This window comes from Homarus americanus, unplaced genomic scaffold (genome assembly GCF_018991925.1).
Source record: "Homarus americanus isolate GMGI-L3 unplaced genomic scaffold, GMGI_Hamer_2.0 scaffold55640, whole genome shotgun sequence".
NCBI classification, from domain to species: domain Eukaryota; kingdom Metazoa; phylum Arthropoda; class Malacostraca; order Decapoda; family Nephropidae; genus Homarus; species Homarus americanus.
In genome coordinates this window covers 3,747,437-3,770,358 of record NW_024713650.1, presented here as the reverse complement: position 1 = coordinate 3,770,358, position 22,922 = coordinate 3,747,437, and the positions used below count along the sequence as shown (strand labels likewise).

Genomic DNA, 22,922 nt, shown 5'->3' with positions numbered 1-22,922 from the left:
TAATGTGCATTTATGCTGTTATGAATATATTGATTTTGTGCAGTAATGGACATCAAAAACTTGTGCCATTAAAAGAACGTGTAGTACAGGGTTATACTTTTATTCAAGAACCCTAATTGGTTACTGTACTATGTTTTAGGACGTGCAATAAACAGCAACCTAAAAATCAGTGGGAATAAAGTCTGATTTTTTAGGTTGCTGTTTATTGCACATCCTAAAATTGAGTACTGTAATCATTTAGGGTTCTTGAATAAAAACTTGACCCTGTACTAGTACAGTACAACAGTATAATGAAAAAATAATGCTATGTACTGTGGTATTGAGAATGTAGTAATAGTGAAGTAGTAAATATATACAGTATAGTACTACTGTAGTATGATAGTGTACATGTAGTGCTAGTGTTATAAAGAATACATAGTACAAGTGTTGTAGTAAGTACCTTATGTAGTTCAAGTTTTGTATTGAATATGTAGTACAGTACTGCAGTACAGTATTGTTTACATTAAAATGTAGTGTTCATACTGTATAAAGGTGAGCATGTAGCAATTGTGATGTGAAAGATGTGTTTAGTTACCATGCAATGCTAGTCATTAGTAAACATATAGTACTGTACAAGGATTGTACTGTATGTAGGAAATATTAAGTAAAGGCTTAGTAGTGAAAATGCATTACTGTACGTGCATTTTAGTGAGCATGTATGGTGCTAGTGTTGTAGTGAATATGTACAGTACTGTTCACTGTATTACAGTACTGCAGTTGTAATAAACAATGTACTGTAGTGTTTGTGTTGTAGTGTAAATGTAGTCTAGTGTTGCAGTGAACATGTACTGTAGTGCATGTTGCCATTTATTATAAAGAAATACCAGAAAATTCAGCTAGGTTTGTTTAGAGATGTCATTGAGAGTCCAGAATGATATGGGTGTCGAGGCCACTAAGACAATGTCCCTCTCCAAACCTCATCACAATACTTCTGATGAGTGTGATCAACCCCATCCTGGACCAACTCCTGACAAAGGTGGTCCTAAGGTTCAGCATCACCAACCAACATACAGTATAGTACCACCATTATAAAAGCACCACAAAATAGCACACATAAACAGGTACAGTAAGACAAAAGAACTTATTGGGTCAAGAAAACACCTGAATTTGTTAATATCTCTTTATACTGTATTTTACATTAGTGTTTCTCCAGGTACAGATCATTCTTTTACATGATTATGATAATACAGGAAACCCTACATAAAATAATATACATAATACAGTACAATACAATAATTAAAGATGTATGTATTATGTACACACACTCCAAAAAGTATCTTTAGACAATATGACACAACGGTCGAACAATTTTGACAACCCTACCGAGACAACAGGAGTCACAGTGTTAATTTTGAAATTCATCGACTTTTCCATAAAGATAGTTTTTGGAGTGTGTATGTAGTTAATTTAGTGCTAGACACCTACTAACTGCACATTGTAAAGCTGTAAATTAGTACAAAATTATTCATGTAACAATAGGAAAGACTCTATCATAAGGCACTAGTAATCACAGACTGTATATTCTTGACGAAACAAAAGAAACGTAATATAGCAAACACTTATAAACTGTATCCTATCTTACCCAAAACTGAGAACTTAGAAGAAAAAAAATTTGGTAATACTAAATATCTCTTGTACAGCCTTGATATATTGGTGTTAACTTACCCTTTTTTAATACCGGCAGCTTTACTAAATACAATACAGTGCTCTTTCTTATTGAAGTAACAGGTTGCAAACATTAAACTAAAGGAGAATTAACTTGATTAGAATCATACTGAATATGGAAAAAAAAAAAAAAAAAAATCATTCACACTGGCTTACAGATTTTGGTGACAATCGTGTGAATGTTTGTATTACAACACCAGCATTGTCCTCACTTGTTGATGTGTGAGATCTGAATTATTGTAGATTTTGCACATCAACAAATAAGGACGCTGTTGTTGTGATATAAGAATTTACATGATTGGCACAAAAAATGCAAGCCAGCGTGTACAGTATACGAGACACCCTGTGTTAATGTACAGTACATTCAAATGGCAGCTTTGTCAAGGCAGCTGTTGGTGACATTTGCTAATCTGTGATACTATGGCATTTCATATTTGTATTTTGCTGTGGGTTTCAATCATACTCTTAAGTCTTATTATGTCTTCCTTAATATTATTTTTGTTAACTTTTTTTCCTATTTCTTATCACCAAAAATTAAGTAATTTAGCCCACTATTAATACTGTACAGTACACCTACTAACATTAGTTGTATGACCATATATCGAAATAAAAAAATCTATTTTGTTTTCAATACCGTTCTAATAATTTTTGGGGGTAAAGAAATGGTATCTTGTCTCAAATTGGTCATTTTCTATAGTCAAAAGTATAATAATTTACCGGTACTATAGGTCATTCCCTTACTGCCAGGGGTTCTAGCAGAGTGTACAGTAGGTGGATGAAGGCTGCTAGTTCAGTGTTACATGGCTCTCAGTTTAAATATGTTTTAATAATGTATAAACTGTTTCTGCAATAAGGAATAATATTATAACTAGGAAAAATTGGGAACATTAAATATTAAGACTTCACAAGAGAACTTCAGTGTTACCATAAAATTAATATCAGAGAGAAATACAACGAACCATCTCAAACTATTCATAATATTTATTTTATGCTTAAACAGTCAATGGCATGTTATTAGGTCTCTGAGCCATAGTCTGAAACTGAAGATGTTTTTAAACTATCTGTCCTCTATCATGACTAAAGTTCCTGACATGATTAAGTGCAGAATTTTTGAACAGCACCTCTGAGAAACTTTTTATGAGACAAACCCCAGCAGTGTGAAATATACAAATTTTATATCTGCAACGATTTATTTAAAATATCTTATGAATCAAGCCAAGAACAACACAGGATTCATCATAATGCCAAGTTATAAATATAGACACTATATATATATGTATGTGGCTTAAATATGATGAAAATGTATTAAAGTGATAACTATTACTATAAAATTATGATAAAAAACTAGTCTCCAGAAATGCAAGGGACAACAGCATTAAAAAAAAAAATTATATTACATCATTTTCTCCGGAGGAATGTGTATAAAAATATAAAACCAACTGGTACAGTTACTGATGAGATATAATCTAGAAATTAAATGAGTTGTAGAAAAAGCCTCCACTTTGAAGGTTTAAATTGCCCAAATGAAACACTGCAAGATACCCAACATATACTGTGCAGTTTTCCAACTTTGGTGCATATCTTAGACAAAGAAGAAATGACCCTCAACTGCAAGTCTTAATCTAAGTCGAATGAACAAGTGAAAAAATATGCAAAACCATGATAACTAAAGAGGTGATGAAAAAAAAATTGACCATTTCTGTCTATTATGGAAGAACTAATAGAAGCAACATGATCTAAAAACAAGGCAGATTATACAGTACAGTACTGTATTTTATAAAAATCCTGAGGAATATTAAGAATTGTGACCCAGTATGAAGATGATACCAGAGGAAATAATATCATTCTGGTGACACAGGAAGAACTGAGGTTCTGTAGTATGAACTTTATTTTAATGACCAATAAAGGTTCAAATGAATAATTACTGCAAATTTCAACAACTGAGCTGAAGCCTTAATGGACTTTAAGTCAAGCATTGAAACAAATTGAACTGGTCGTTGATCTTGGTTCATGTGTGTGAGAAGGCTGCTGGCAACAAAACATTACCCATCTGGATAGTGTGTCCTGCTGTTAAACATTATCAAGACCCACTGGTAAAAACAGGTTGTGCCATACATTTTAGTGTTATGGATATCACAAGAAGGACATAAAATGAAAAAAATTAACAATACAATTTACATAAAATCACGAACAGGTTCTACAAATTGTTCAACAACTATGTCAACATGATATAAACTATACCAGGTGTTACCTGTTACTCTTTAATATGATAAATTCACTCTACTGACTGCTGGTGAAATATATCAATGGTCGTCTGGTGACACTGACGGAAATGGTACTCTGTCCAGCCAAGGGAGAAACGACCATCAGCTTTCCTGAAGTAATCTAAGCCTCTGCCAATTTTGATGATCCATCCATTGTCAAACCTATAAATGAACACAAGTTATACAACACCATTCTCAACTAATGGCTTCCATAACACACAATTAATAACCGACTTTCACTAACCAATCAAGAACTATAACCTGTATTTGATGTTTATTTTATATTCTATTAAAAAAATTCAACTTATAATAATGGTATCTCAAGTCTCAGTTCATAAAAGGAAGAGTAAAATGTACAAATATATGACTTTTAGATATTTTAGGGAGGAGGATACTGTACCACACTTACACTACCACGTAGACTATCTGTAGTAGTCATTTACAAACAACAATCAACCTTATGTTACATTAACCATTTCACTGGAGAGAATAATACAAAAAAACTAATTACTTTATCTCCCTCTATGACATTTTTCTTCACATTATTCCTTTATTAAGAGAAACGTTTTTTGAAAGAGGTAAATTTCTCTCTGAATTTCCTGCACAGATCATCAAGCACAAGTCACTCTTTACTTCATCTGTTGTACAATACTTATTTATTCTGTGTTTCTTATTATGTAACTTTATTATCATTATGCACCAAAAATCTATACAATTCATCCTTGGTGGTGTGTGACCTTCAAGTATCTATGATAATGACTAATTCACAATCATATCTTTAACAGTTCCTCTGAAGCATCTGTTACTGTGTCTGTCTGACCTGAGTGTGTTGAATCAAAAGTGTACTGATGTGGTGTGGAGTGCTCAGGTTCCCATGTCCACTTTTCTCCCACGCCGAGATCATCACAAGAACCTGAACCATTTATGTGTTCTTTGTCTGCTGTTTCTTGCATATTATCCTGTACGTATATCACACACCTACTAGGTTCATTATCACTGTCATTCTTAAGTTAATTAGAATTCATAGCATCTAACATGTCACCAACAAAATTTCTTGTTTTGGGCACCAGAATCTATGAAAAATCACCTGGTCATTTGGCAAAATCAGTTGCAGGTTTAAATGAGACACGTACCCCCAAAAATTTATATGGAATGAAAACATTGCAATGTGATCATAAATCTGGTAGGTACAAATGTTTATTAATATTAGTAAATGTTTTTAAATACCTAATAGCAGTACAGTACAGTATTAGCATGTTGTTAGCCATCATCAATAGCAAAAATACACATAAGCTCCATCACTGTTTACCAAACGCCCGAGACTGCCTTGCGAGAGATGCAACATGGCCTTCCATTGGCTGTGACATGCTCAGTAACAGTAGCGTGGTACTGATTGGCTGCTGGCTCTCGTGTAGTTGTGTCTGCTTGCCTTTCTGGCGTGAAAGCTAGGACCCAAAGCGTGATGAAAGCATATGGCCAACACATCCACAATTTGAATGGCAAGAATGCACCAGATGGTGAACAATAATGCATTGAGAATCAGTCCATCTGATAGACCATGAATAAGAGAAAATGGATTTTACCACCCCTGGCAGTTCACCCTTCTGGCACTGAACACCTCATACATTATCCGTCACTACAGTCATTTCCAAACTGTTTTATATGGTGACCCATTTCAACCTCTCCAAAGGTACTGTAACCTCACCCTAAAATAAAACACCTAAATCATGATCAAGTATTTATTAAAACCAGGAAAATAGGATAAATGAGGGAACTTGAGTTACTGGAAATTGAAAACAGAACAGTACAACTTTTCAAAATATATAAAAATAAACTTTGATTTGATATTGTCACCACTTGTACTCTTAGTGAGGTGGTCGGTATTGTTTTCCATTATCAACTTTTCATTCCGTTGAGATGTTTTTGATACCACACAACAGAGACCATCTTTAATTGATGTTTCAAGCATTGGTGATAGGTTTTGAATATTGATGATGTGGAAACAGTAAGAAAAAATAATGTTAGGGAAAGATTCTGCTAATGAGATAAATAAACTAGGTATGGAAGATCACAGACACAAGAAAATGGTTTGAAAGTGCTGAGTATGTTGAAATGTGACTTATCTACCACCACCACCATCAACCATATATACCACCAATCATCAACCATGTACCACCAATCATTAACCATACACCATCAACCACCTACACCACCAATCATCGACCCACCACCATAAATTATCCCAGCATCATCAACACTCTGCTTCCACCACCATCATCAACACGCCTCCACCAGCACTCTTCCCCACCACCATCAACCAAATATCTTCCTGTTTCCCCCAAATCCTATCCACTTCCCTGTAACTCCCTCACACATTTAAATTTCCAATCACTATTGATCTCTCTCTCACACTGAAGAATCCAATACTACATGTAGCTACAGCTGTTTGAATCTTTCCAAAACCTCTAATCTAATTCCCTGATGTGTATGTACTCGTCTCCAACACCTATTTTTTAACTTGATTTATAGTCTGGGATTGGCTGTTTGATCTCTGTATAGCCATTATGTATACAGTTCTCTTCACTCCTTCATGACTTGACGATGGTGACATACGCTCTCAACCTTTCAGTCTTGTGACACTATGCCCCTTAACTGTCCCCAATAGGATTCTTTTTTGAGCTTCCGGTTAGTTTTCTCCAAATCATAGACCAGTACTTAAATGCTCTTTCACTGAAGGCAATCAAAGCTCACCTGATTTCTCGATCGTGAATTGTGTCGGAGAAGATAAAGGTAAATTTGATGCTGTGCTTCTCCAGTGATTGTTGGATTTCTGACAGCCGTTCGTGTTGTATTCTGTTGATATAGCAATTACTGTAGTTATTCATATTTAGTAAAAAAAAAAAAAAAACAGCTCTTAAATACACCCAACAAACCATTCCTTGAGTATTGCAGGTTATTCAAACTTCCGATTGAACTAAAAAATCCCAAGTTATGGTTCAGAAGAAGAGGTACAGTATTATGGCATTCTACTGGACTAATTATTGTACTGAATGGTTCAGAGCAGTGGAAAATCTAGTCCAGTACCTAAACAGCATCAAAGCTTCTGTCACTCCTCTCCATCCCCAAATAGAGAACAATCTTGTATAGTTGAGCTAAATCATCTTATTATTCATCACTGTTTGTAGGGCTTCATTGTTTGCAAACTCGATTTAGAATAGAGGAATATGATTGATAGCAATTTTTTTTTAGGATGCTGTTAAGTATGTGTTTTCCCATCCTTTGCAAACAAAAGTGAGAGGAAAATGATATAGTACATATATACAACAAGGCAGCTGATGTTTGAGTATGGTTTTAGTATGATTAATTGTACCATGTGAGGGAAATATATTGTAAGGAAGGATAATTCAACCACCACACAGACAACAATGGCCTTACCCGTGACCAGATGGGTCTCTTGTTGTCCGTAGAGTGATGGAGCGCAAACACTCTGCTTTAAGGACCAACAGTTCACAAAAATGAAGGAAGTTATAAATCTGAAATATCAGAATAAAATTAGTAAACTGTAAATACTTAAAGCAGCAAACTAATTAATTTTGGTCACCTACTCAATCAATCAGACTAGTGTCCCCATATCTGAAGGTTGGTGACCACAGTCCTCCACTCTAAATGTTCTTGGGCTGTTTCTCACCTACTAAAACAAAATTAATTCCACAAATGTGATATATATACAGTATACACGAGAAATAACAGTAAATCACCTAGACCATAGATAATTCACTCTAGCACAGTACAAATAGAACATCAGTTAACTAAATACTAAGATGGGAATAATATAATAGGAATGGAGGAGATGGCTAGAAAAATACCCCTGTACTTTTAACCAAGAGCAAAAGGCGCCTGACTGCATTACTCAATTCTGATAAGGAAAATACTAGTCTGGCCAACACTTTTTATTTCATTAATCTTTTCAGCAACCATTCTCCAGCAGGATAAACTAACAACTCGGTACAAGAGGCTGTACATCATTGAGAAACAAAAGAGTTGAATAGACACATATTTAGTTATACTTGGTGAGTGGAGCGTATGTAAGCATCTTCTACAACAACAGAGGAGAGAGTTTTGTCTAAGAGTGGTCCAAAGATGGTCTCATAACTGTAGCCAGTTGCCCCAGCCTCCACCTGGATCTGAGGAGGACATTAGTAACATGCTGTAGTTAAACAGAAATAAACTGCATTTTAACTTATTTCACTTTTCTGCTCAATCAATAGTGATTCTTAAATCTTCACTCATAAAACTGTGCAACAGGGCATCAAGCATTTTATTTTCCAAAGAGCTTAAATTATAGACCACACATTTTCCATTAAAAGTTTCAGTAATGCTGTAACTAGAGTATATGTAAAAGTTTTCTTATGCAATAGTAGCGAAGTAAATATTAGTGCTAACCTGTTTGTGAGTGCGGCCCATTGTACGCTGCTTGGCTGCTGCCTCTTTCATGGCTTCCGCTCGAGACAAATACTCTTTCGTCTTCTTCCGAAAGTGGGAGCGTTTGCCTTCATCATTTACCTCTAAAAAAAAAGGATAATGTACAGTATCAAGATAAGTCAACCCAACGTGACTCAACCAATCATGACCTTCCCTTGATTTGGCCCAGCTGTAAGCTTGGAGTGAAGAGAGAATAGTTCCCCATTAGTGGACAATAACAACGGACTGACACCCACCCACTAACTTGAGGTATCTGCTGAATGGAAGAATTTTCTGTTTGTATCTATATTGCATGTACAGTATTGTGTACTTCCTTTAGTTAAATCTTATTACTACTAAAATTAACAATACATATTTGAAATTCAAGGAAAACCTAATCTGCATGAAACACCTACAACCTCTACTGTATACTGTAGTAGAAAACTCAAGACTAACATTTTGGGTATGGTGACCTGAGTACAGTAATGTCAAAGTGAAATAGGTAGAAATTATAAGGGGCTAAGGCTGGTTATATGCTTAATATAAGTATGGCATCAGCAGTGGATGGCATTTCCATTGTAGTGTTAAGGGTGGAAGATGTCCCAATGACAGAATAGATAACAAGAGTGACTGTACAGGATATGTGTGACAGGGGGAAGGTTACCAATGGAATGGCAGAAAGCATGTACAGTTTCCCTTTACAGAGAAAGGTTACAAGGTTAACACAATATTATACTGCACTGTACCATGGTAGAGCACTTGTGTCCATAGAAATTTTTCAGTGATACTATAGCATGCAGTCTACAAGATATTTAGGTTAAGTTAGGTTAGATTAGGTCAGGTCAGGTTAGGTTAGGTCAGGTCAGGTCAGGTTAGGTTAGGTCAGGTCAGGTTAGACTAAAGATATCTTTGTAGACTGCACGCCATAGTAGCACCATTTTTTTAGAGGAGGTTCAAAGTGCTCCATTGTGCTGAAGTACCAGTTTCTATTCTAATTGTTGTTGATTCAAATATACTGAAGAACTTTTGACACAGTAAAAAAAATAATGAGTTTCATCTGTATTCATGTATATTTTTATATTAGATGGTTATGTGATGGTGGTGGCTATGCAGAGTATTATGTTAATTTATCACGCCTCTAAAAAATTCCAACAGCAATATTTTAGTCATCAGCCAATTCAACCCATCCTTACAGTTGGAATTAGTGAGTTTCTATTCTACAGTATACAGTACTTGTATATCATTATATTTATGAATGTTATGAAACAATGTTAAACAAGAGTAAATGACAACATACAGCACTGTACCTTTTTCTGCCTGTAACAGTAGTCTTATTCCCTGTTCATAACATGCCAGTGCTTCAGCAAACTTTTTTTCATTATCTAGCTGTACAGCCCTTGTCAACACCTGTACAGCAGCTGCTTCTGGCCCTCCTCCAGACATCTTACTGATTAAGGATAAAGAAAACAACTTTAGATACAATAATGGGATATCTTTTGTTGACAAGACTGGACATCTTTCATCTCAGTGGAATATACAATGATTATTGCACAGGCATTTGTTATGACCTACAGTATACAGTATTAATACTGTACAGTATACTGTACCTGCAGTTAGTTTTATTGTACTGTACACTAATTTTCTTACTAAATTTAGCACTAGATGTATACTATTATTACTGTTGTGATTTAGAGAAGTGAAGGATTTGCAAATATAGTGTTATTATTGTGGCAATTTTCTCCTGCATAGCATTTCATACACACTAACACTTCCACAGAACTTACCAGGTACTGCTACCTTATATGAGGTATTGGGGGTAAAATGAACCCCCCTAAGCTAGATGAATGGGTAAGGTTGGTTCATCTTACATCCAATAAGTCAATTAATGTAGCAGTAGCTGGCAGCACTCACCATGTACAGTGAATATGGCAATAAAGCACATTATATTTATTATATTTTCAAATTATCATTAAACTACTGTACTTGCAATGATTGGAGTCACATCGCTTCTACATCTGCCCCAGGCCAGGACTTGAATCCAGGGCACAGTAGTGCATTACTGGTGTGCCACTAACAACTATTTTTTTTCATTTTCTTTTTTAATTTACCATTTTACAATTTGCCAACATGATTAAGGTTCAGGATAGGAGAAAAATGAAAATATATATTGTCCAATGTGCAAATCCTTGCCACTTTGAGATTTTTATGTGGTGATAAAGCAATTTTCGTTTGGAGAAAAAATATCCTAAATTTCATGATTAGCTGCACTACTCTTGCAAAATTACCTTCTCTATACAAGAGGCTATTGAGCTGGAGTCACAGGCGTGAGCCTCTTCCAGAAGATCATCTGTGAGTAAAATATAGCTACACAAAATATAAATTATATACCGGTACACATCAGATATTTCAATATTTTTATAGATTATAACTTTTGTTAAGCTTTGTGTACTTAGTGTACTAAATTGACAAATTTATAGGCAGAGGCCCAACAGTACTTGTACCTCTCCTGAAGTTTAGGGCTTGTACACTACAAATAAAAGCGCACTTCTGGTGAAAAGATCGTGGTTCTAAACCAATAATTAAGGCAGCGCCTCTAAAGTAAGACATTATCGAATAAAATTACTCGGTTTTTCTAACTGTCGACTGGCATTTATTTCTGTAGGTTGATATTAATATCTTATCTCGCAGTGGTCGGTGGCGCCGCTGCTCTAGTTTCATGTTTACATTCCCCAGCTCACTTGTTTCCGCCCCTCATAACAACCTTTTATTTTGATAACATCAATATTTACTCATTTATTGGTACATTTATTGTATTTTTATTATATACTTTTGTATTTAAAATTATTTTGAATACCTTGATGTTGCTAATGTTATCTGTAAAGGTGAATTGGTGGGGCAGTAATGAATATTTTGTAACTTGGATATAATTAATATTTTCTCTTGATACTATACATAAAGAGTCAAATATTAAATATTAATCTCATATCTAATTTAAATATTGTGGTCTCTATCTGCCAAATTTCTGTAAAAATATTTAATAATAGTTATAATTATGTTTAAAGAGGACATATTAAAGTTCATAGAAATAGTAATGGCGACGACTACGTGAGCCTGATATAGCGACTCGTCCCTCTTGATGCCAGTTGACGGCCGCTACTGGATCGATGCAAAACTTAGTATCACTTAATATTTATCATTAGATACATGCTTAATGCCACCAGCCAGTCGTCATGTCATCCAAGGTAAACAACAAGGGCCTGGTAACGCTGTGGGAGGAAAGGTTTAGAACAAGTACAAGGTTGAGGTACAGAGCCTAGAGGCGGGCTAAGTTAAGAGCAGTACAAATGTGAAGACAAATATATATTTATAAATACTTATAAAATCCTTTTCTGACATGTGGCCTTCATCAGCCTATAACGCCAAGACTTGGCCATTCATGTGTGTATTGTAAGAGTGTTCAGTTAATGTTGTTTTGTAAATTTTAATTTGATGTCATGATCTCCCACCAAACTTTACCTTAAGATCTTACAGCTGATAGAAGGGCCCTGGAGACTGGTTGTATACCTATATTGTTATCTTTGTAAAGCACTACCGGTACTGTATGTTTAGATGGTAAATGTGAAGGTAAGGGCCAACCCCCAAGTTAATACTGTAGTGTGAACTTTGACCTTAATTGGTGGTACTGTAGTACACTTTCCCCATGTACTTTATCTTTCTGTACAAAACAGATTTATTTCATTTTAAAATGAATAAAGTGTTTGCTACTTTCTAATTCCTACAATTTTATTGTAAAAAATTGATGAAGGACTCAACCGGTTATATAGGAAAAGTACATCAATTTTGAAATAAAGTTTGAGAAGCATTCTTGCATATCACTCGTATTTTGTTGTGTTATCAGAAGATTGTACTTATGAGTTGATAATTATTTGATAACTAGTACTGGTGTTATGTTATTGTACAGTACAGGATTACTCCATTATTTCATGTACTGTATACTCTTTTAAACTTATTGCATCTATATTATAAAAAAAATAGCTCTTTTAATTGTAAAATGGATGTGTAAATTGCTTTTGTCATTCAGTAAAATAATAATTTATTCCAGAATGTTGTGGTGACGCTGGAGCTGGGTCATAGAGCGACTGTGCGGCAACAACGAGGGAATGAGGTTTTCACACATGACTGGGAGGTCTTCGTCCAGGGGCCCAGTGGGACTCGTATTGAAGCCTTTATTGAAAAGATTGTATTTACTCTTCATAAGAGTTTTGCAAAGCCCAAAAGAGGTAAATTAATAGGGATAGAGGGTGAACATACAAATGTGGGTTACCCAATAATTACTAGGAGAGAATCCAAGTGTCTGTTAGGAAGAGTTTTGTTGAGCCCATATTGGAGTGCTGTATGCATACCCACCATCTTGATTCTTCAGTGGCCAGCACAGCACTGAAGCCCAGGTGACAAATAGAGAGAGAGTTTGTTGAATTTTGTTATCAAAAAGTTTCTGATAAATAAATTTTAAGGAAATACTGTATACATATATATTTTTTAACTTATTTAATTATACTTAAGAGTTACTTATTAGCTATGTTTCTAATGTTATAAATGATTCCAGTTGTGAGGACCTCACCATACAAAGTAAGCGAGAAAGGATATGGGAGCTTCAACCTTCCTATCGAAATCTACTTCAGAACCAACCACCCTGATGACACGCGCAGAGCTCAGTAAGTGCAAAGTTAACAGTGTGGTGTGGTGTGGCTGTGATGGGTTAACTCTTATATGGCAGAAAAAGATCTCTTCTGTGCTCTCATGCTCAAGTGGAATGTGAGGAACATGAAACATCCACTGATGAAGGCTACTGCTTAAGGTTGTGCAATGAAATGAAACAGACTATATATTAGATCTTCTCAATAAAAGTTTTTGATGGATTTGCTCTAATATTGGTTATAATGTATTTCAAAACTGTGCAGTACCCACTATATTATGTTGATGACCGTTGTTCATCTTTAAAACTGAACTGATATCTTTTATACATTCTTCTTATTGACCAACATTCTATATGCTTTCTCCACTTCAACAGTCTGACTTATTTTCTTACTGTCAAATCCTAGGTATGCTAAAGCTCTGAATTTTTAATCTAGTGCCAATCTCAAGAGACTCATGTATAGTCAGCAAGTCTGTGGGTTGTAAAATCAGGTTCCAAGGACTCATAACATGTAAATTAAACTTATAATTGGAGTAAATTTCAAAAGGTAAACCTTCTCACTACTGTATACTATAATGGATTCCTCAAAAGGAGACATTAAGTATGGCAGTTCCATCTATATTTAGAGGCATGGTAGGTGACACAGAGGCGTGGTAGGTGACACAGAGGCGTGGTAGGTGACACAGGCATGGTAGGTGATAGAGAGGCGTGGTAGGTGACACAGAGGCGTGGTAGGTGATGGGGGCGTGGTAGGTGACGCCTGGAGGCGTGGTAGGTGATGGGAGGCGTGGTAGAGTAGAGGCGTGGTGGGTGACACAGAGGCGTGGTAGGTGACACAGGCGTGGTGGGTGACACAAAGGCATAGGTAAGGTGACACACAGAGGCGTGGTGGGTGACACAGGCGTGGTGGTGACACAGAGGTGGTGGGTGAGCACAGAGGCGTGGTGGGTGATGGGGAGAGGCGTGGTGGGTGACACAGGGCGTGGTGGGTGACACAGGGGCGTGGTGGGTGTGCGGGCATGGTGGCGCAGGTGTCTGGGGCATGGTGGGTGACACAGAGGCATGAGTGCGGGTGACACAGGCGTGGTGGGTGGGGGCGTGGTGGGTGACACAGGAGGCGTGTTGGGTGACACAGGGCATGGTGGGTGATGGGGGAGGCGTGGTGGGTGACCTGGGGCATGGTGGGTGGGCCTGGGGGGCATGGTGGGTGATGGGGGGGCATGGTGGAACGACCTGGGGGCGTGGTGGGTGACTGGGGGCGTGGTGGGTGACACAGGGCATGGTGGGTGACACAGGGGGCATGGTGGGTGATGGGGCATGGTGGGTGACACAGGGGCGTGGTGGGTGATGGGGGGCAGTGGGTGACACAGGGCGTGGTGGGTGACCTGGGGCATGGTGGGTGACACAGGGGCGTGTGTTAGGTGACACAGGAGGCGTGGTGGGTGAGCCTGGGGCGGTGGACACAGAGGCGTGGTGGTGGTGACACAGAGGCATGGTAGGTGACACAGAGGCATGGTAGGGTGACACAGAGGCATGGTAGGTGACACAGAGGCATGGTCGGTGACACAGAGGCGTGGTAGGTGACACAGAGGCGTGGTAGGTGACACAGAGGCGTGGTAGGTGATAGAGAGGCATAGTCGGTGACACAGGCATGGTAGGTGATGCAGGTGGCTAGATATGCCGAGATTTTCGCAGATACTTTAATATATCACGGCATTTACCGAGTTATACTAATACAGTACATTCCGAGACCATATCCATGCTGAGTTATATGAAATTCCGAGTTATCGAGGGTTTACTGTGTGTGTGTATACTATCTGAGTCTTTGTGTGGTCTGTGGTACCTGGACCACTTTGGTCTTTGTTTATAGTTATACCTTCCTCCTCAGTCAAAAAAGGAAATAAAATATATTTGTTGTACAATATTTCACCTATCTCCAGTTTCTACGCTCACTTTGAAAGCCTAAGTTGTTGCCTCATGCTTTCCTCTAGTGTCACTCCTTTAGTCAGTGTATTCTATATTCAACTCAGTGGTGATTGGAGAGCATGTACTTTCATCTCTTTTTTTTCTTGGCAGATTCGAATACGACTTATTTTTGCAAAACGTGCAATGTCCTCCAATCACCTACCAGCGGAAAGAGAAGCTGACGTTCCTCAAGCCTTCCGATGATTTTAAGAAGAAGCTGTTACAGGGTGGCGGGGTAAGTTTTTTCCTCTCTTCATTTGTCTTGTTTTTTGTTATAATCTCATTTTTTTCCTCCATAGTTTTGTCTGTTCTAATAATGTTGTGTTTTTGTTCATTATGATCTTCCAGTCTCAAGTTTTTTGTTTGTTTTTTCACTGTTTGTATCTTCACTCAGACTGTAATGGGGGGGATTTTTCGTAGAAAGTATAGATAGAATATTTAGTTGTAGGATTGTAAAGTGAGGAGGTTTGGTAGTGTGGCCGGTTAGTTATTTAACTGTAAATACGTTCTTAGGGGAAATCTTTCTCTAAACACCGCTTTCAATACAACTATTTATTATTCTCTCAATGACACAGACACATTAATAGCACATTATATTTACGTTACTAGACAGTGACTCTCGGACACAAACATGAAATGGATACACTTCCCACCGTAAGTAACTCACCCTATGGATGGCTCTGACAATGACACACGTGTGACCTGAGGGAGACCCAGCGGGTGCTGCTGGACTATGTCTCCTATGGGAGACTGCTATCTGGGGGCGCTGTGCTGGGGAGAGAAGTCTCCGTCCCGACCTCGAATAGTGACGAGCGTGACTCCGTCTTCTGTCTTCAGTGATGTGAAAGTGATCTTTTTTGGACGGAGCTGCAGGGCCTTTATATTGGAGGAGAGTCAGCAGATGACCTCTCCTAATTAACACTAGACTGGGTGTGTTTAGACGGCTGTGTTTGTCGGTAACAGAAGTGCTGGCTGGTTTGCAGTTCCTTTAATTAACAAGGTCATGACGCCGGGTTGAGCTGATTGAGTGGCGGTGAGAATTCTGGTTCCCTTGTGAACTTGACCTCCCTTGGGTCAATGTGACTGACCTTTCCTGGGTCAGGTCTGGACAGCTGTTTGCCCAGGTGTGGTTGTAACACTGTCATATCGCAGGGTTAACTCAAATACCTTGTCTGCGACCTCTCCTGGGTCAGGTCTTACTGTCACTGTAGGGTGTGTCAACTTGCTTGGGTGTACACCTGCTCATCTTCTTACTGTTATATGTGTTGTTCTTCTCTGGGCTGTAAGCTGTGGTCTGATAAACAATTATTACACCTCCAGCCAAGACCAAAGCTTCCATACCAGAGAAGAGTGTTTAGATTCTCTTTAAGTGCTTTTTTTTTGTCCTCTTCATTAATGTTACATATTTTCATACTCATCATCATCACCATTTCTCTTACATGGGATAGGTGTGATTACTTGATGGCAGCTCTCCATGCTGCACGGTCTCTTGCAGCCTCTCTCATCGGGTTCTTATCTCCGAGGCCATTTCTTACAGCCTTTCCTTATGTTATTCTTGGCCTATCCTAACTCTTCTTCCCTTCACATTCAAAATCATGCATCTCTTGACCCAGATGGTCTCCTCCATTCCCTCAAGTGACTTAACCATCTCCGCTCACCTCTAATACTTTCCATTCCCAGCCACCCTCTTAGAAGATCTAAACAAGGTTCCCTGTCTTTTGAGTATCACATTATCCATCAATCTCACCATTCCCCTTTTTGTCTCTCACAGTCCAATGTATGTCATCATCTTTAACTGCCCATGTTTCACTGACATGCATCATTACACTTCTCACTCTGGTTGTATACATACAGTATATCCCTTTTAATAAAGTCAACAGCTCCCTAAGCTTCTCCCAGCCATTTCTGGTTCTTCCAAAAGATCATCAGCTCCAACACTGATCATGTCACCCAGGTAGAACAACTCATTGATAGAGTCCAATGACGTATCCCCAATGTTGAGTTTTTTCCAACCTTGCTGATGCCACATGATTACCTGTACTGTACATGCAGCTCACTTTAAAGTCAGCAACATGTTGCAATTTGCAATGTACATCATTGTACCTGTTTTGTACCCCTCACATCCACTGCTCAATACTGAGTAGTTGCCAATACCTTTCTTATAGGCAGCACATGTGTTATTTAGTAATGTACAGTATCACTGAGTGATCCATGATATATACAAGTACTGTACACTGAACTCTCCATGATAGAGCTGGTCTTGTGTTACAATAGTTCAGTTAGGGGTATCTTCTAATATGCTGGGACACAGTATTTATTGAAATGGTTCTGGGTTCAGCTTTTAGATGGTGTAGATCAGAGGTTCTTAACCTTCTTAGGGTCGTGCCCCCTGTAGCAGTTGGCCCTCATCTCCACGCCCCCCTCCTTCCTTCATATAAAATTATCGTACTGGAGCCTCAAAATTATCGTTTCTTCGTCAAATTATCGTACACTTCCCGACATTATTACTACCTTAATTCCGTCACTTTTGGTGGAATTTTACATTTTGATTGATGTAGTTACCATTTAAGGACATACACACCCCTGTTAAGGCCATTCCTTATTTTTGCTCTGGATTTGCGCCAACCCTGGAAATTACTCACGGGGGTGTGACCCCCCCGGTTAAGAACCGCTGGTGTAGAGGAATGTGTCCTCTCGTACATTCAGCTGTGTTTGTCAGTGGTGGAGCAATCCTTTGGTGGACTAATCAATGAATCCTAGAATTAGGATCACCACCTGCCCAGCCACTCAGCATTGTATCTGGAAAAAAAAAGTTTTAAAAAGGTCAGTAGATTCTTTTCTCTCTCTCTTCAGTACTTTCAGTGTTTATATATTTATAGGTTATAGTGATGGGGCAAGAGGACAGTAGTCAGGGGGAAAAGACAGCTGTGTCCAGACCATCAAGTGGAGCTAAGATCAAACCTCATGCTGCTCCCCAGCACCAACCAGACACTGCCAAGAAGCACAAGCATCAAACATTCAAGGTAAGTTATTGGGAAGAGGACGGGGGAGAGTTGAGAGGTGGTGATTACTGATCAGGAAAACACATGGATGTAATAATATGAGGGCATTAGAAGGGACAGTACATATGAGATGGGTGATGCATTGGATAGAGTTGCAGGTGATGGGGATGGAGACATAGAGTTGCAGGTGATGGGATGCAGTGTGATGTGATGAGCATTACACTGCAGGGCATGACCGTGATGGGACATGACTTCAGGCAGATGTGATGGCTGGCTGTTGCAGGTGATGTGATGGGATGCCATGACTTGTGCAGGCATGGGATGGGAGCATTACAGAAAGCTGTGATGCTAAAGATTCCTTTTAGCTTGCAGTTAATAAGTCCTGCTTGCCCTTCCATTTAAAGTACGGGATCCCAGCTGCGGATTCTACTTCTTGATTTTATAGGTCTCTTGTATTATTATGTATTGAAGTGATATTTCTGGAACAGATATAAAGTGGTAGTTAATAGATAGTGTAAATTAGGGTGTATCATATATGTTGGTGAAAGTTAATAATTCTTGTATTTCTTTTCCCAGGAAACAAAGAAGCAAGAGTCCAAAGTATCAGATCAGTTCTCTGCCTTGTTTGGTGAACCAATCAAGAAGGTTGCTGACCAGAAGAAGCCCAGTAAAGAAAAACCTCCCAAAGAGAAAGAAAAAGTGCCTGAGAAAGTTAATGAGAAGTACAAAGACAAACCTCCTGTATCAAAATCTAATGAAAAGAAACCAAAGGATAAACACAAAAGTGAGAAAATATCTTCTTTCTTTCCTCTGGTGAGCAAATGTAATCTTTAGTTTTGTGACGTAGCGAGAAATGTAAAGGGAGATGCCAGCAAGTAAAAACAAGCAAAGATGGGTGCCGCTGTGCGCAAAGAGAAAAAGAAACATCCAAACGTTCATCGTCCCCATCATCAAAACGATCTGTGTCCCCTGCATCAAAGCGATCATTGTCTCCGGCGTCAAAGCGATCATTATCTCCGGCATCTAAGCGATCATTGTCACCAGCTAGTAGTATAAAATCAGATTCTAGTGCAAAAAGGAAAAAGTGTGAAACAGAAAGTACAAAGGTAGTAGTTGAGAAGACTATAGAAGAAACAAAGGAAAAGAAAAAAGAAAAAAAGAAAGACAAGAAGGAAAAGCGTAGAGACAAAGAGGACGTACCTTCAGTGGAAGTTGACAGAGAGAAGCCTGTTGAGAAAGTGATTGTAAAGACAGAAAGTTCCACAAAAATGGCTGCTCCCATGTTAAAAGAGGAACGAGTTGTGTTGCCTGTTAAGAGTGGAGATAGAAGCCCAGCCAAGGAGAGAGTTAAGGTAGAACATAAAGTAAAGAAAGGTGTACATAAGGAAGCTGTCAAGGAGGAACCTGTGGTTGTCACACCTCAGGTTAATGCCAAAGAAAAGAAGGTAAAGGAAAAACCTGTGCATGTTCCACCACCAGCACCGCCACGATCAAGATCTTCATCCAAGTCGTCATCAAGAAGTCTCTCACCTTCGCTGTCACCTTCTAGGTCTCCTTCACCTGCGTGTTCAAGATCATCCTCAAAATCTTCCAGATCAAGGAGCCCTCCATCACCTGCATCTGTTGGGCGAGAGTCACCATACAGATCACCCTCCTTGTCTCGGTCTCGATCGCCTGCGCGTTCCAAATCTCGATCACGTTCTAGATCAAGTTCTGGATCTCGAAGATCAGTTTCAAGATCACCATCTGTGTCAAGATCAAAATCAAGGTCACCATCTAGATCCCCAACACACTCTAGGTCACCTTCTAGATCACGATCAAAGTCTAGATCACGCTCCAGGTCAGCTTCAGGTAGTAGATCACAGTCCAGTTCTCCCGCTAGATCCAAGTCAAGGTCAGTCTCCAGGTCCCCCACACGTTCAGTTAGCAGCAGTTCCAGTGGTAGTTCACCATCGCCAGTGTCTGTAGCAGAAAGTCAATCTCAGGTTCCAGCTCCACGTACTGGCCCTCCACGGCCACCCCTTGCTGCTGGCACAGACTCCAGAGGGCCAACTAATCCCTTGAGTATCATGATGAAAGAGGTTAGTAGCTCTTCCAGTGAAAGTGAGGAACGAGGGAGTGCTGATGGTAAAGGACAGGTGAAGGTACCCCTACGGTCACCAGCAGATGCCAGTCGATCATCTCATGCACCAGTTAGTCAACAGGTGTCCACAACACCTCGACAAATAAAGAAGGAGCCAATTATATCTAGTGATGACGAAGTGACCCCCGTTGTCAAAGATAATTCGAGGGTCACGGGTAAGAGGGAACCGATTACTCGCAGACCTCCACAGAGAGAAAAGAAGAAGCGTCGTTCACAACAGGACAACAGCAGCCCCATCACAACCAACCTTCCCTCATCATCACCCAAGGAAACCTCAAAGACCGTGAAAGAAGAAGTTAAACAGGAGGATGTAAAGGGAGTAAAGGAGGAAGCAACAGCTACGTCACGGTTAACCCCCGAGTACCTGCAGGAGCTGGTTGAGTTGCAGCACAAGATTATGAACTCAGTAGATAGGGATCAGCTACAGCAGGTGGTGGATATTATAGCAGAACATAGCAGTTTCCAGCTCACTCATGCACATTTCAACTTTGATCTGTGTTCTCTTGATGCTCAAGTTGTGAAGCAACTCCAAGGATGCTTCTCATAGTGATTAATCAACCCATGGATTAAAAGTTTATCCATGGACAAAAACCTTGGCATCTGTACTCCAAGTACTTGGGCTTTTCAAATATCTCATGATGGCAGCACTGTAGACCTAACTACTTATACTGTTGTAGGTATTGAGTAGTGCAGTGAGAAAAGTGCCAGCAGGAAGTCTTGCTTGGTATTTACTTGTGAAACTGGACCATCTATAGTCTGTGATCTCAGCCCTTATCTAGCACAACCTCATGTGCAATTATTTATGTATTCCTGCCTCTTTGCCCAGCATTGCATGTCTCTTGTATTTCATTTACCTTTAGCAGCTGTTTGGTGAATCTTAACAGTCAGTCTATCTAAAATCTCTATTTTAATACAGTTGCTGTTTAGGTCTGGACCCTAATGTTTTGCTATAAACTTTTAAAAGTTATGTTGTTCCTAATGTATTTCTCATTGCATTTTTTGTTATAAACCACATTCTTAAAAATAAAAATACTCCTGGCAGTAGATACTGTCTTAAAGTTTTTATTTTCTGTTATAAATGTGAAATTTAATTAATAAATTCATGGTTGTTGATGATAGTATCAACATTAATGTGCAATCAGGTTTTTATTTAAAGAAATTTGGATCTTTTGTTTGCTCTATTCATTCTTTGAAAACCACCTTTGAATCTCAAGAATATTTATATTGTTTTCTTGAAAGGGCTAACTTTAATCTTTCTGTTTTGTACATATGTATGATAATTTATACAGTATATGACATCAATTTTTTATCATAATTATTTTTCATTGCCTTGTTATTGTTGTTGTCAACTTACGTTGAATATTGTTCGTGGTGAAGTGACACAGCTGCTTGTTGTGTGAGTGTGTATGTGTGTAAATGTATATATGTGCATGTTTATTGTTTGCTGAAAAGTGAAAGTTAAAGTTGCACTGGTCTGGCTAGACCCAGTGTAGGTGACTGTACACTTCTGAGAGAAATAAAATGTATTTTCTCAAAATGTTTAGTATATATTTATTCACTTCATAATTTTTGTTAAATATTTAAAAGAATAATTATTGTATTAACCAAAGGAGGTGTTGGTGGTACAGTGGTAACACACGTATCTCTCACCTGTGTGTCAAGGGTTCAAGCCTCGGCCTGGCCCCCCTGTGACCTTACCAAACATCACAGGTTGGTCTCCGAATGTGTAGTAAGCTGATAAATGGCAAAAAAATAAAAAATAAATAAAAATAAAATAAAACAAAATCATACAATTTGCTGTTACCTAAAAAGGCTTATCTAGATAACATTCTTTTCAAAAGTTATCTTATCATTTGCCAATGAATACAATAATTTTATTGGATCCATATCTGCATGTTTATGGTGTATCTGTTTTCATATGCCTCTCTCAACCCAACATTCTCTCCTTCACTTAAACATACCTCTCCAACATAACATTTGTCCTCCTCTTCACGTCCTGCCTTTGATTGTCTCATTCCGGGCTCCTTTGATTACCTCCCACTCTCCTTATCATTGTCCAAATCAGTTTAGTCTTGCCACTCTCATTGTACAGTTTATACAAATCATTCCTACTCTTGTTTGTTCTAATACAGTATCTTCATTCCTTAACCATTCCTCAGTGACACTCCCAATATATCCATCACAACGTTTTCACCTTAATTTTCTACTCCTCAATTCCATGAGCATAGCCAGGATTTTTTAATGGGAGATGGGGGGTTGGGGGGGGGACCATAAGATATACGACAGCTAAAATCAAGAAGTCAACTTTGAAATGAGCAGCACCTGGGAAGAACAGGGGTTGAACACTCAGAAGTATTTATGACGTCCCACCTCCCAAATTAGTTATAGCTTGATCTACAACATATTTTTTCACTGACTCGATATTCAAAACAAAATTGGGTAAAAGTGGAGCAGATGGCCAACCATGCATTGGGTATGACTTTGCTTGGGAGATTGGTATCCCCACATCCCCTGAGCAACGCTCTTGTGCATTATGCAGAAGACCAGACAGCAGTACCCTTATCCACTACCTCCTAAGATGTCCCCACACACAACACTTCCGTGAAGCCTGCTGGACCACCACTCCACGACCCCCTGACGGAGACACGATGATCCTCCCCATACTGGCCAGATATTATGTAAATAAT

General features: G+C 38.7%; 2 protein-coding genes across 5 annotated transcripts; one reads left to right on the top strand and one right to left on the bottom strand.

The window, feature by feature from the left end:
- Positions 1 to 1,145: 1,145 nt before the first annotated feature.
- On the bottom strand, positions 1,146 to 11,176 carry LOC121873790 (MIT domain-containing protein 1-like). Of its 4 annotated transcripts, none has more exons than XM_042377520.1 (8): positions 11,053 to 11,170; positions 10,715 to 10,776; positions 9,737 to 9,876; positions 8,412 to 8,533; positions 8,036 to 8,152; positions 7,404 to 7,501; positions 6,720 to 6,821; positions 1,146 to 4,130 (listed from the first exon to the last, which is right to left on the bottom strand). In XM_042377520.1, exons 3-8 carry the CDS (start codon positions 9,870 to 9,872, stop codon positions 3,980 to 3,982), a joined length of 726 nt encoding a protein of 241 aa, XP_042233454.1. In that variant the 5' UTR covers positions 9,873 to 9,876; positions 10,715 to 10,776; positions 11,053 to 11,170; the 3' UTR covers positions 1,146 to 3,979. The 4 variants fall into 4 exon arrangements, with proteins under 4 accessions (XP_042233454.1, XP_042233446.1, XP_042233430.1 ...); XM_042377512.1 differs by having other exon boundaries at positions 10,931 to 11,142; XM_042377496.1 differs by lacking the exon at positions 10,715 to 10,776 and having other exon boundaries at positions 11,053 to 11,176.
- A 350-nt stretch (positions 11,177 to 11,526) lies between these two features.
- On the top strand, positions 11,527 to 21,772 carry LOC121874465 (protein AF-9-like). Its single transcript, XM_042378587.1, has 7 exons — positions 11,527 to 11,671; positions 12,532 to 12,709; positions 13,036 to 13,144; positions 15,202 to 15,325; positions 17,970 to 18,113; positions 18,669 to 18,915; positions 18,954 to 21,772. The coding sequence occupies exons 1-7, from the start codon at positions 11,660 to 11,662 to the stop codon at positions 20,780 to 20,782; spliced, it is 2,643 nt and encodes an 880-aa protein (XP_042234521.1). The 5' UTR covers positions 11,527 to 11,659; the 3' UTR covers positions 20,783 to 21,772.
- The last annotated feature ends 1,150 nt before the right edge of the window (positions 21,773 to 22,922 follow it).

Excerpts from the sequence above, each read along its gene's own strand:
- LOC121873790 (XM_042377496.1), bottom strand. The coding sequence starts at position 11,147 with ATGAAACTAGAGCAGCGGCGCCACCGACCACTGCGAGATAAGATATTA. Across the intron at positions 8,153-8,411 it reads TGGGCCGCACTCACAAACAG|ATCCAGGTGGAGGCTGGGGC; the intron begins GTTAGCACTAAT and ends TGTCCTCCTCAG. Across the intron at positions 4,131-6,719 it reads ATTCACGATCGAGAAATCAG|GTTTGACAATGGATGGATCA; the intron begins GTGAGCTTTGAT and ends GTTCATTTATAG.
- LOC121874465 (XM_042378587.1), top strand. Across the intron at positions 15,326-17,969 it reads AGCTGTTACAGGGTGGCGGG|GTTATAGTGATGGGGCAAGA; the intron begins GTAAGTTTTTTC and ends ATATATTTATAG. Across the intron at positions 18,916-18,953 it reads CTTTCCTCTGGTGAGCAAAT|GGAGATGCCAGCAAGTAAAA; the intron begins GTAATCTTTAGT and ends AGAAATGTAAAG.